This window comes from Symsagittifera roscoffensis, chromosome 2 (assembly GCF_963678635.1).
Source record: "Symsagittifera roscoffensis chromosome 2, txSymRosc1.1, whole genome shotgun sequence".
Classification (NCBI taxonomy): Eukaryota; Metazoa; Xenacoelomorpha; order Acoela; family Convolutidae; genus Symsagittifera; species Symsagittifera roscoffensis.
The window spans coordinates 29,395,139-29,408,226 of NC_087063.1; the positions used below are offsets into that span (position 1 = coordinate 29,395,139).

At 35.6% G+C, this 13,088-nt stretch overlaps 2 protein-coding genes across 5 annotated transcripts in view; both read left to right on the forward strand.

Moving 5' to 3' along the window:
- LOC134839789 (uncharacterized) overlaps window positions 1-12,559 on the forward strand; it is a gene marked incomplete in the record, with an annotated part of 166,686 nt that extends 154,127 nt beyond the window's left edge. The window contains 6 exon segments of the mRNA XM_063855411.1: window positions 153-347; window positions 1,397-1,452; window positions 4,971-4,995; window positions 5,585-5,817; window positions 5,926-5,970; window positions 11,704-12,559. Of these exon segments, the coding sequence (XP_063711481.1) occupies window positions 153-347; window positions 1,397-1,452; window positions 4,971-4,995; window positions 5,585-5,817; window positions 5,926-5,970; window positions 11,704-11,851 (702 nt within the window).
- Window positions 1-13,088, forward strand: part of LOC134840753 (serine-rich adhesin for platelets-like) — a 181,998-nt gene that overhangs the window by 94,892 nt on the left and 74,018 nt on the right. The window lies entirely within an intron of this gene.

Consider the following 13,088-nt stretch of genomic DNA (forward strand, 5'->3'; position numbering starts at 1 on the left):
TTTGCATTATGTGACACGACGCAATGACTGCATGATTCTTAATTTGAACATGATTTTTTTGTTATTTAGTATTTACACACGTAAGTTTTGTTCGTCGTTTCATAAGTTTCGTTCAGTCTAATATGTCTAATTTTATCTGAGAATATGTTCAGCCTTCAATCAAGCATTCGTGTGAATTGGCCAAGACTGAACTGGTTCGGTTCCTGCAGACTGTGTGCGATATCTACTTCCAGTTCCATGAGCAGAAATCATACCCTGCCAGACAGCTGCAGACTCTGAGGGCGTTCATGGAACTGATCTCGAAAATCATATCGCCCATCCAGGGTGGGCTCAAGAAACAGTGCCTCGTGAGTTTTCTCTTCTTTTTCCTAATTTGCCCTTCTCATTTTCCTGGTATTGATGATGTTTGCTTAATTTTTGAGGTTGTATCTTGTTTTTCCATCTTTGTCCATCTCATTTTTCTTGGTATTATTATTGTTCGCTCAACTTCGAAGTGATGTTTTTCTGACCGCGCAAGAAGACAGTCACCTTTAACTTGCTTAATCAATTAATATTTGGTGTGAGGCTATAATTTTAAGTGCGAACTATCAAAATTTCTTTTCAGATTTTCCAGCTATTGAGACTGTTTTTCAGATTATCTCGACTGTAAGTCGATAAGCTCACACCATGCCCGCGAGTATATGTCCCTGTACATGGTATTATCGGTCGCGGAATAGCATCGACGCGACTCTGAGAGTCGGAACAGAATTCGTGGAATAGGGTAGCCGGTTGCAAGGATAGCTGGTTGCTGTTCAAATAGCACAGAATGATCAGACCAAACTTATCTATAAAAATAACGAGAAATGCAAAAAAAATCCGTTTTTTTTTCCATTTTTTTGGTTAAGTTATTTTTGGTTGATTGACTATTTTTTTGTAAAGGCTAAATGAATTAGGTGAAAGCGGCAGAATGAGAATTTTTAACAAGTAAAGTAACGTTAAACTTGAACTAGAATTGCGTTTAATTATTACATTTCTCGTCGAAATTAGACTAAAAATTTTTCAAGCAAGCTTTCTTCATCAGCTTAAAAATTTTAAGGTCTTCCGACTTACGACAGAATGGTTTTTAATATGATATATCACTCGACCCATTCTGATGATTATTTGTTGTACCTGATTTTGCGTGGAAAACAAAATAATAAAAGCATCCGAAGACAAACGTTCCTCCCAATTTTTTATGGTACCTTTTACTTTTCTTGAAATTACTTTTCTTGCGGCCTGATTTTAACTATGGTAATAACGTAAGTCCACTAGCAAGTAATTTGAAATAGTTTTGGAACCTCTTGCTCTGTTATAAACTTGAGCTATGGACGTTCATTGTGGGAACCGAACCAGTATTAATTGTTCTGTTGTGTTTCAGGCTTTCTTGTCGCCCCAGTACAGAGAGCGAGTTGGAAAAGAAATAGTGAGAGCCGAGTCAGTATTCTTTTTATATTCTTTCAGTTAGATTTTTGGACAAACGATATTGTTCCGACTTTCGAAGAACGTGCGGAATATTTATGCTTGAGCTGGTTTTTTATTCAGTCAATTTTCGAGTGTTCAACGAAGCATTTTTGACGGAATTTGTATAGCATCTGGAAGATCTTGTTTTCTTGAGCTCAAATTTCAAAAGATATTTTATCTGATCATTTTTCTTAAAGTTACGGGGGTTGGAAAATTGCTAGCTTGGCCAATTTGGGATAATTAACGCGCTATACATTGGGTTCTTATGACACGCGTGCGCGTAAATTAAAGCGTTCCAAATTGAGTTAAGGCCTGCAATTTAGTCCTATTAAAACAACACGAGGTGCTAAACACTCCATTTATATTTTATATAGCGTGTTGGGGGCTAAAATTAAGAAAAAAAACTTTTTTGTATTTTTTTCCGATTATTTCGTCAGTTATTCAGCCAAAAAACTTTTTATTTGTACTTTCCTGTGCATACGGAACATTCAGGGCTTAGCCCTGATATACGAGCAGTCTTTTCTTTTTACACCTACGATCACCAGCAGATTTATTTAGGGGGGACGCGTCCCCACGCCCCCCCCTCCCCTCAGGGATTTTCGACCCCCTGCCGACCCAAAGGCCCCCTTTGTACTATTTTGAGATATTAATTTTTGGCTGACTGAACCTAAAATTATTCTAAAGGCGCATTCGGTGCCAAAATATACTAATTTTTTGGCCGAAATTTCCAAAAAGTGCCTAACAACGCTTTTTTGGCCTGTTTTTTCAAAAAAAAATGCATGTGGAGCAGAAAAGTTGGTCAAATTTTTCATATTTTTTTTTTAAATTCCGCCCCCTTCGAGAAAATTCTAGATCCGCCCCTGCCTGCGATAGTCAGTGTTCTATAATCGGGCACTAGCTTTTTTTTGCAGTCAACTGAAAATTTTAAAAAGTTTTCAAACAGCTGCAAACAAATAAAGCAAACGTGAGTGCATGGCTTACCTTGCTGTATTTTTACAAGAGAGCTAGTGAGCGTAATATTATAAGATTAGTCCTTTTGTTTCCAAAGAAGGTGGCGCATTTCAATGCAATATTTTTATCAGTTATGGTTTATCATAATTTCTAACTATATCCGCTTTATTGTAGCATTTTTGTTTGTTTTCTGATATCTATCAAAAAATTGTGCGCAAGAGGACTAGAAGCCAACACGTTGAGTGATTTGTCCAAGATCAAATCCCGTAGTCTACGAAGTTTTTTTTACTGCTGCTGATTTGTTATCGTTCAGTACTCCCTTATTTTTTGCCAATTTAACAGCTGCATTTTCCATTGCATTCGATTGGTTTGCATCACCGCAAAGACAGGTACCCCAAATGTTTATTGGAATTGATCGAGTGATATATCATATTAAAGCCCTTATCGTCGTGATTCAAATAACCTTCTCTTTTGTTTTTCTTTTGCCAACTTAAGAGCTGCGTTTGCCGTTTTTTCGATTCTGTTGCTTTTTCGGTGCATCTTGGTTTCTGTATAGGTTGTCACTGCCTTCCCGAACTTATTTTTTTTGCTTGATTTTTTGCCACCTTTGGGGCGCCTGCCCAAGTTGCGCCCAGTTAGGGGTACGGAAAGTAGTATTTGAGTAAAAATAATTCTAATAAATTTTTGTTAATTATGAACTGACAGTTAAGTATTTCATTATCCTTGCAAAAAGCAAGGGTTTTGCAATCTGGTACAAGACTTTTTACCTGTAAATAACTTTGTTCACAGGACTCATCTGGTCATCTGGACTCATCTCTGGCGTTATCTTGTTTCATAGTCTAATAAGTTTTTGCAGAGTTTCCGGCCAACTCAGCCTAGAAGTAACGAATATGCCTGGGACGACCAGGACCTGATTTTTTTCAAGCGGGAAATATACTGTTTCAAAAAAATTGTGGTCCAATTAATTGTCTGCTTATCTGTTGTCGGCTTAGTTGTAACATCTTGGAATACTTTTTTTTGCTGAGCGCATTTTTTTATGTTGCTTTTAGTGTTTGCTTACGTCTACAATTTGTAATTATTTTTACCTTGACCTCGTATTTCCTTCTTTGTTTTTTTTTTGTTTCGCTAAAAAAATCCTCGGCCCAAATTATTTCGCCCTGTTTTTTACCGGCTGTATGGTCTAATTTTGGTTCATTGTAAGGAAAACCTAATTTCAACACTGCCCTCCGCAATTTTCAAATTGGTTATATATTTACCAATTGGTTTGCTGAACTTTCTTTTTTTTTTTCGTTTTGAAAATTTTTTTCATTTTTTGCACAGTTTTTCAAAAACTTCTATTGATTTTCAAAAAGGGTATCAATTGAAAGACCGCTTACTCACCTGTGCGCCTGCAATTTTCCCTAGAGTCTCTTTTTACTTGACCCCTCTGTCTACAGCCTTCGAAAAAGTCTGTGGGGGAATATTTGAAACTTTTTGAATTAACTTAAAATTTTTACAATCAAATCTGAGAGGAAAAGGTCAATGGAAAAAATTGGTTGCGATAATTCTTCCTGTAGAAGCGGCGATTCCTTAATTTTTTCAAGAGCATTGTTATCTCTTTGGGAAAATTGATTATCTCTGAATTTTCTCCTCTTGTCACTCATTTTAGTAGAGAAGCAACTAAGGTTTTAGGCAAAGCTCATTTTTGAAATCACACTTTTGTTCCGCATCAGTATAGCGAAATCATTAAATATCAAATACATACCTCCAGTTTTAGCTGGGCCCCCAATGTTTTATCGAGAAAAACGCTTTTTTCAGAAATAGCGCTTTCCTTGGAAATTTTTAACAAATGAAAAACGTTTTCTGCATTTTTTTGGAAATTTGTGTTCTTCGAGTTTAGCTGGTGTCGTATATAGCTAATTTAGTATTATTATCGAAAACGCTGAAGTGTTAGGCATTCTTTTAGATCCTCTCATCTCACCACATGTAAAACCGAGACAATATGAAAAAAATACGAAATTGTTTTTTTTTTTCTATTTTGTTTTTATTATTATGGTCGGTATTGTTTGTTTTTTATTTAAATTAATTTTTATTTTTCTTTGTTAGTTTTTTTAAGTCCTTTTCGTTTCCAATGCTTTTTTTATTTTCTTGCTTCAACTCCTTGTCTGAGTGCTATAAATTTGATATTTTTATGTTCTAGGGCATATTTTACAAGTTTTCATTTTTAACTATATAGTTTTTCATCAAAATGTTTAGTTTCATCGTTGAACCTTGTTCTCAAGTGTCCATTATTTGTAAAAGCTTGAATGATGTCTTTTCGCAAGCTCCGCTTCTGTTAATAAATGTTTATTTTTCCACTATCATAATCACCGCATGACTAAAACTTCAAGCGTTTTCAGCTTTTTGTTTACGAGAATGATTTTGCTGGTGCTATAATTTTCCGTTCAATCAAAAATCACTCGTGCATTATTTTGGCACAAGATTACTCATAAACACAGGAGTTGCTATGGTTAGGTTTTGAATTGGCTAATGAAAGGGCTCACGACTTTTTATGTGTTTAGATTCGAGAAATACTTGGGAGAGTTGGTGAGTAGAAGGCCTTGCGGTATCTAACAAAATAATCAAAATTCGCTGTTGCTTCTAATCTTAATCAAGCAAACAATTTTTGTTTATTTTCTATAACTCCACTGAAAAACCATATTTTTAAATTAAAGCCAAATTTTTTAAAAGACATAAATTGAAACAGTTCTTTTTGCAAAAAATGACTTTCTTTCTCTCATAATACAAAGGTTGAGCTATGAGAGCTGGTTGTGAGATTACAAGCGGGTCAATTGAAATTGGACATTAAAACAACTCAGATAGTTTTTTTTAGCAGATACGCATAAAATAATTGTACAATTGATTAAAAGTCATCAATTCGTGATTCGATTTAGACTTCTTTTAAAAAGAAGGTACATGAAATTACGTATTATCAATTACTTTAAATTTTTCACCTGCTCAAAATGCTAAACTTAGACCAAAACGCTACTCGGTTTACTAAGATCATAATTTACTGAATTTATCTGGTCAGTTTCCTAATTTAGAGCGCCCTGATGTTTGCACGGATGCATGCATAAAACTTGATCTCAGGACAGGTATTTGCATGTACAATTGTAGATTTAAAGTTATTGTTCAGCTGCGGGCTCTGGTGGTGGTGTCGCGTACCATCGAGCAGTTCGTAGAGTCGAGTCGAGACGAAGAGGCACTCAGAGGCAAGGGGGCCGATTTGGAGCTGTTGTTGAGTGCGGCGGGACAATACGACACACACTTGGCCTCCATATTTGACGAGAAGATGCTCAAGACAGAAGGCGACTCCCGAGCAGTCATGATGGAGGTCAAGCAGTTCCTCCGCACCGAGCATCTCTACAGGTGCCCAAGTTCATCACAATAGAAGACGATGAAAACTTAATCATTTAAGCGAGAACTAACTCTGAACTTAATGCATAATTTTCTAATTTTTGTGTTCTTTTGTTTCAGAGTGACCAAGACAGATCCCTGCATCCATGAACAAGACCGGAACTTGTGAGTCACTTCAGTGTTCTTAGATGAAATTTTTAAGTTTTCGATGCACAGTATTGCAAACCACGTCAACTAGGAGTTTGTTGCCAATTTAATCTGTTACGGACTATATTCTACTGCAGCCTTATTTTACAAGTTATGGGTTGATTTGTCTCTTTTTCGTGGTCTCTTTGGGGTTTTGTTTGAAAAAATGTTTGTTTGAAGTTTTTCAAATGGTTGATAATTGCAAGCTTTTTACATTTGGAACGTATTGGTGGAAATTTTTCTACCAAATAATTTTAAGTGAAACTTGAGCATAGTCGAATGAGTTCATGACTTTTGTTTCAGCAATGACGAGGTAAAGCTATTATTACAACTCACTTAACAAGTCTGAGCAATCAAAAATGGGCAAAAAAGTCTCGTTATGGTCTTGTTTCGTATCGTCATGTGCACTTATTTTATATCTATTGATTTTCTCACTCCAATCTTCTTCGTCAAACTTACCATTCTTGAATTATACTTGAAATCTCTCCTGATTTTCTTGATTTTATTTGTTTTTAACCAGTATATCATTCATGAAACTAGCACTATGATGTGTTAACCGTCGTGATGTTTCAACATTCTGTTTGGAGTTTTCATGTAGACGAGCGCGAGATATCATCCTCTTTTCGGATATCAAGAAATTCGTAAAAAGATACAAATTTATTCTCGATCACAGTCATAAATGATGAGCTATTAATCAAATAACTGTCATTGAAGATATAGGACGGATTTAAGCACCGCACAGACAACGTTCTCTTTTGCTCTTTGACTAAAACGTAAACAAGAGTTCACTTGTGGAAAACACATAAAAAGCGGAACGGCCTTATTATAACTCTCCTTCAGCCTTGTAACAACGCCGCAGAACAATTTTTTTTAGCATGAAGAAAGGGGTATAATTTTTTTTTTTTGGGGGGGGGGGGGGAGTTATGATGGGAAAGAGCCGAAAAAGTTGGGACTGCGGTGCTTAAAGTTCGCCACAAGGTGGTAAGTTATCTAACTTGACATAACATGGTTGGACCATTATTGCAGCTAAGAGTGCCCAATAAACCCTCGACCGGCAGACCCCCCTCTGTGGCTCCAAAGCCAGACAATAGGGGGTCTAGGATGAGTATACAACCAGAAGAGGAGGATCCTTATTCGATAATCAATGTCCAGAAATGGAAAACCCGGAGCAGGGTGAATACGGCATTTTGAGTATCTTGAATAAATTGAGGGAATCCTACACTTGGTTGCTTTAATTGAAAAATTTTGGTCTTGAGATCATATGGTACAGCACATAATGTTTAATGATTTCATAGGCACTCTTTGTCTGAAATTCACAGAATCTGCATTGGGTGATCTAATATTGAAGCGTAGTTCTGACTCTGAGACTGCATGCGATTCAATTGATTTTGAACTGTAAAAGAGTGAAGTTAAAGAGTGAACCGTTAGACGCAGAGACGAATGTCCGTATGTTTTTACGGTTCTACCAAATGTTGGATCACTTTGCGCTTTGAAACTCTGTGGTAACTGAAGCCTCATCTGGAAACTTAGGCTTTTTTGCGGCTTGTTATTTTTTTCCGTCTCGGGCTTTTTTTTTAAACTCCGGGTATATCAGATAAATTTGCCAATTCAAAGAAGAAAGTTTCATCGAATAGTTTTTTAAAAAAATGACTCCTTATACGGAACATTTTGATTTGGATCTGGAGAAACTAGATGATTCAGCCAAGATGTAATAAATAAAATAGTCCTTTTAAGGAAGTGTTTATAGTTGTATCTCTGGCGTTTGATAATTTATCAGCGGCAAAATTAGATATTACCAAAATTTATTCTCAGTAGCCATTGATTTATCTTTTCTGTTATATCATATTTTTGGAATAGCAAAACACTGAAGTTTTTCAGCCATCGAAACTTTGAATAATCTAAATTAATTGATAAGCTAACCTGCTTCGTAGAAATGCAGCAGAGATATGCTTTATCGACATTGCTGTTTGAGGGCTCGTTAATTACCTGAATGGTATCTTTATCACGGCGGAAAGTAAACATGAATTGTAAGTGCTAATATTGAGTTTTTGATTTTCAAAAGCATATAAAAAGTGCGTACGGTTTGATAAAACCAACACTCCTAGTATACTTCTGTTCAGTTTTTTCAATAAAGTACGCATGTGTTTCTGGCATAATTTTTCCGACTTTCAAAGACTTTACGCTTGGGGTGGTTTTTTATTCATTCAATTTTCGACTTTTTAACTTTGAATTATTGACGAATATTTATACCATTTGAAAGATATTCTGAGCTCAAATTCGAAAAGGTTTTTCACTTATGCTAATTTTTTGTAAAGTTATGGGGCTTTGAAAATTGCTAATTTGGCCAAATTGAGATAATGGTAGTCGTTTAAAAGTTTGGCCCCGTCGTTTTTGATGAGTCCCATTCCAAAGCTTGTTTATAAGTGGGGTTCCTCAGGCCACTAAGATTTGCCACTAAAATTTTCTTTGAAATGGAATTATCAAAAAAATCAATCGACTGACAAAACTTTGAAACTACCTTTAAAAACGTTTCTCTGACTTTTAAATGGGCTCATTGGTGCTTTTACGGGCTCATGCTTTTGAACGAGTTTTTGAACGGGATAATTTTCTAAACTAGTACCGAGATAATTAACGCGCTATATATTGCGTTCTTATAACACGCGTAAGCGGCAGATTAATCGATTCGAAATTGTATTAAGGCAAATCATTTGGTCGTACAATTAGAATACAAGACGCTAAATACATTTTTTTTGGAGTTTACATTAGCTAGTGGGGAAGTTAAGTCTAGTACATTCTACCAGACAGTATTTCCGTGTTTTTGTTGTTTTTTGGAGCTATTTTTGGAGCTATTGTCTTAGCTTTTTTTTTCAACACTACTCGAGTCTTTTTACTTATTTCGCCAAAATTTCTTATATTTGCGATTTTGTAATATTCAATATAAAAAGAAAAAGGGATCGCGCTGATTATTTTTGTTAATTACACTAGCGTCAGCTTAGTGTAATATTAAAAACTTTTTTTTCTAAACTAAGTAGCAAATATTGGCGCCATTTTGGGGCACCTTCAGAGGGTTTTGATAGCATGTGCTTTGACATTCGAATGCTAATTAGTTAACCCAGTTGATGCATTTTTAGTTCATCAAAATGACCGAAATTGGCTATTTGTTTCAAACAACATAACAATCATAAAAACTCGGTTTTAAAAATTTTCTAACCCACTCGATCTCGCATTGAAACGCTTAATTTGTACATAATGTGGCTTTATGCTGTCCACTTTTTCACATGTAAAATTATTGTGGTTGCCTTTAGTTTGTTATATTCCAAACTATTACTGGCAAAATTGTGTCTATTTGTATTTGGTGCCAATTGCTGAATAGCATTGGCAATTTGGTAGCAGATGTAGCTGCTTTACTCGTGACTAGTGTTTGTTGTTGGCTGAGCGTGCGTTGATGTGTGGTTATTGTGTGAGGCTCAACTTCTTTTGACCGCAGTAGGTCGCAGATCGAATCCTTGAGCAGGTGTGAAGGTGGTCATTTTTTTCCTGGGACTTTTTTCTGTTTTTTTTCTGGTCTGGGTAGAGCTCTGCGCCTTATTTGAAATAAATTTGACTCGTTTACCAAACTTTCTATGTTTTTAGCCAATTCGGCTGATTTATAAGTCGACTTCAAATTGTGAACAAAACATTTTGAGGTGGTGCAAAGATTTGATGGGCTAACTCTAGTCAATCAGATTGAAGCAAAATAGTTTAAGTTCAAGATGTTGAAATAATGATTTTTAGGCGGAATAAAAAAAAGACCCGACTACTCTTTCTAAGAGTATGTTGCATTGCTTCAGCTTTTGTTCAAAAGAAGCCTCCCTACATATTGGCTAGCATTTTCACATTTAGTCTAATCTCTGTTTCTTGCACTCTGTTTTAAATTATAATTTAAAGTTTTTGAATCGTCAATCAATCAATCATACAGCAAGATGCTTTTATTAAGTGTTTTGGCAATCTGTTCGCTTATTCTTGCTGACACGTTTCGGAGGAGTTTAAAACTTAAACAATCTTCCAAATAGGTTTTATTTAATCAGATATCAGGAAAACCAAAAGGGCAGAAGAGTCATGACGTATTTTAAGTGGGGTCTATTCTCATGATGGAGGTACCGAATGATGGAAAAATTCCAACCTATCAGAATCAGTAGAAGCTTTTTTTCGCTGAATTGTTTTTGCTGTAAACAGGGCGAAATTAGCAGAAAATGAAATAAAGCATGCACAGTCTGTGTTGATACAACAATTTTGGTGTTTTATTTTGCAAATTTTTTTTTAATTGGTATCTGTAAAAATTTAGATTTTTTAGTAATGTGTTTGATCTGGCAAAGTTTGAAATTTCATTTATCTGCAAAGTGCTAATTTTGTGATCAGTCATTTTTAATTTTTATGGCCTGAATTTATTTTCTTTCTTTAAGATTTTCGAGTATTTTTGAACACTCAATTCTGATTGGCTGAAAATTGTTGAAATAATTTGCCAACTTTCAGTTCCTTCGAATTAGGGTCGACACCGTTTTAAGTCCTTTGAAGCGTTAATTAACGTGCCAGCGAAGTTGAAAAGTTTGAAACTACTCGTGATTTTTGTCAACCGATAAGTTATTTTTGATTTGAGAACCTTTAAGGAGCTGTGGGACCTTGTAAACTATTTCCACCTTATGATAACTTGTAACGAATCCCACCCTGTTAAGAAAGAATTGAACAGCTAAGCATATACGAATTTTGAAACTTGCGCGAATTTTTGCCGTTTTGCAAAAGTTGGAAAATAATTAACAAGATCCGAACTGTGCAATAAGATGACAGATGTTAATACGAAAATTAGTTCCACGGGGAGTTGAATAAAATAGTTTGTTCAGAAGAAATAGAAACAAGACTGCTCGAAATAGAAACAAGACTGCTGAATGTTCCGATTGCCTTTCAAGCTCTATGGAGAAGTGTTTGTTTTAAAAATATTGATGAATTTTTCAAAAAGATGTTTTTTAATAAATTTTTGGAACCCTTTTTAGTTTTTTTTCTTCAAAATCATCCCCCTACACGCCATATTAATACAAAGTGGTGATAGTTACTTAACGATTTCTAAGACGGATTAAATTGCTTACGCGTTAATAGCGGTAATTGCTTACGGGTTAATAGGGGAGCGGTGGTGAAGTGGTTACGTTTTTGGGAATAAAGAAGATGCTTTATGCCAGAGACTAACTTATCAATCTGATGATTTTAGGCCAAAAGAAATTAGGCCACTGACAAATAGGCCTTTGAATGAGATCTTTGAATAAGTCTTATGATAAGATCTGTGAATATAAATATTCGTTTTTCAAATAATGCATTCAAGTTCGCCTTGTGCCTGCACGAACCTTCTGATTCGCTCTATGCACTGTGAATTTTCCAAACTACCTTAAATTCAAGATATTTAGATTTTGTAGAAATTCATCCTGAACAATCATGTGATTGTGTTTTGAACTTTGGGAACCGTATATATCATGAAGTCCTGAGCCTGCAGATTACTGCAGTTTAAATTAGTTATTAATGAAAAAGATTTTGAAGGTGTTTATAGTCCAATTTGGTGAATGTTAATGCGGAGATCTTTTTCAGAAGGCACGATTGGTCTGAGTTATCTTCGTCGAATTCTATGGCGTTTTTATACCTTAGCTGTCGTGTTGAATCAACATTTCATTCTTTGATGTGTTTGTGTAGGACGGGTGATCTAATGGGCAGAATTGCAGCCGAGGAGCTTGAAGGGTTTATGAGGGAGGGTGGAAAGAGGGCGTCTCTTCTAATTGAAGAGTGGACTAATAGAGGAAAGGGGAGGGGAGGAGAGTCACTGCTGCCCCCAATCTCGTGATTAACCCAAACTGACAAACATACTAAATAATCAACCTATATTGTTCGCCCACTCTATTCTTGCCATATAGATAATTTTTAGCGTTATCAGAAAAACTGCGTCCAAAAATCAGTAAACGCAGCAAATGAAAAACAGAGGTCAGAAAAAACTGATGAACTCACCTGTTATAATCAATCAGTAGCGGATTTAAAGGGGAAGGAGAATTCGGCCGCCTGAGCGCACAATCCTAACTTGGGTACTATTTCAAGACATTAGCTTTGGGCTGATCGACCATAATTTTTTTCTGAAGGCGCCTTGGGGGGATCCGTGCGTCGAAAAAACGTAAGATTTTGGTTATGACATTACAAAAATTACCTATAAGTGTTTTTTGCATTTCTTCCAATAAATTGGTCATTGTGAATTGTGCGAGTTTGTAAAATCAATTAGGTCTACCTAAAAATGTCTACCTACCCCACCTAGAGAATCCTAGATCCGCCCCTGGTTATAACCAATCACGCTCAATGAAGATCTAGATGATAACCTGCGTATGTAAATGTTTAAATGTTGTCAAATATTTCCGCTAGCAGTGGGATGCTGATGCTGTTTTTAACGATTTGTACATCATGCTCATACGTAACCGTGTAAAGTTGATTGACTGAAACTTCATCTGAAACTAACATACATCGTGACACTTTAATATAATCAGAACAATTTCAAGCTTTGCTTCAACTGTATTTGAAATACCAGTAAATTGGTGTCAGGTGAAGGAGACGACAGGAAGTTAAGACAATACACCAAAAAGACAGCACAAATTTACATCCTTCTCCCATACAAGACACGCAAACCTTTGCGGTGAAAACAAATCCCGGTTTTGTTTCAATGTTTTATTTAATTTTCTTAATAAGTTCTCCATGAAAAAAGTTGCCGTCTTAACAGCGGTCGTCTTGCTGACCAGACACTCAGAACATTTAGTCGGCTGTAATTTGACTAATCAAAAGATCCGTTAGTACGAAAAATTGCGTTGCGAATATAGCCTCAGTTTTTTTCAAGTAGCATACCAGGCAAATTGCCGTGGATGTAAAATCAATATCTTTTTCAGCAATTAACTCAATTTCAAAATTTTTATGGGAATATAATTGGAAACTATTCGAAAAACTAACAAGGATAGCCAGTTACTGCGCAAGTAGCACAGAATGTTCCAACCATAATCTTTAAAAAACTAAAAGAAAAAAGTTTTTTTTTCAAATCAGTTTTGTTT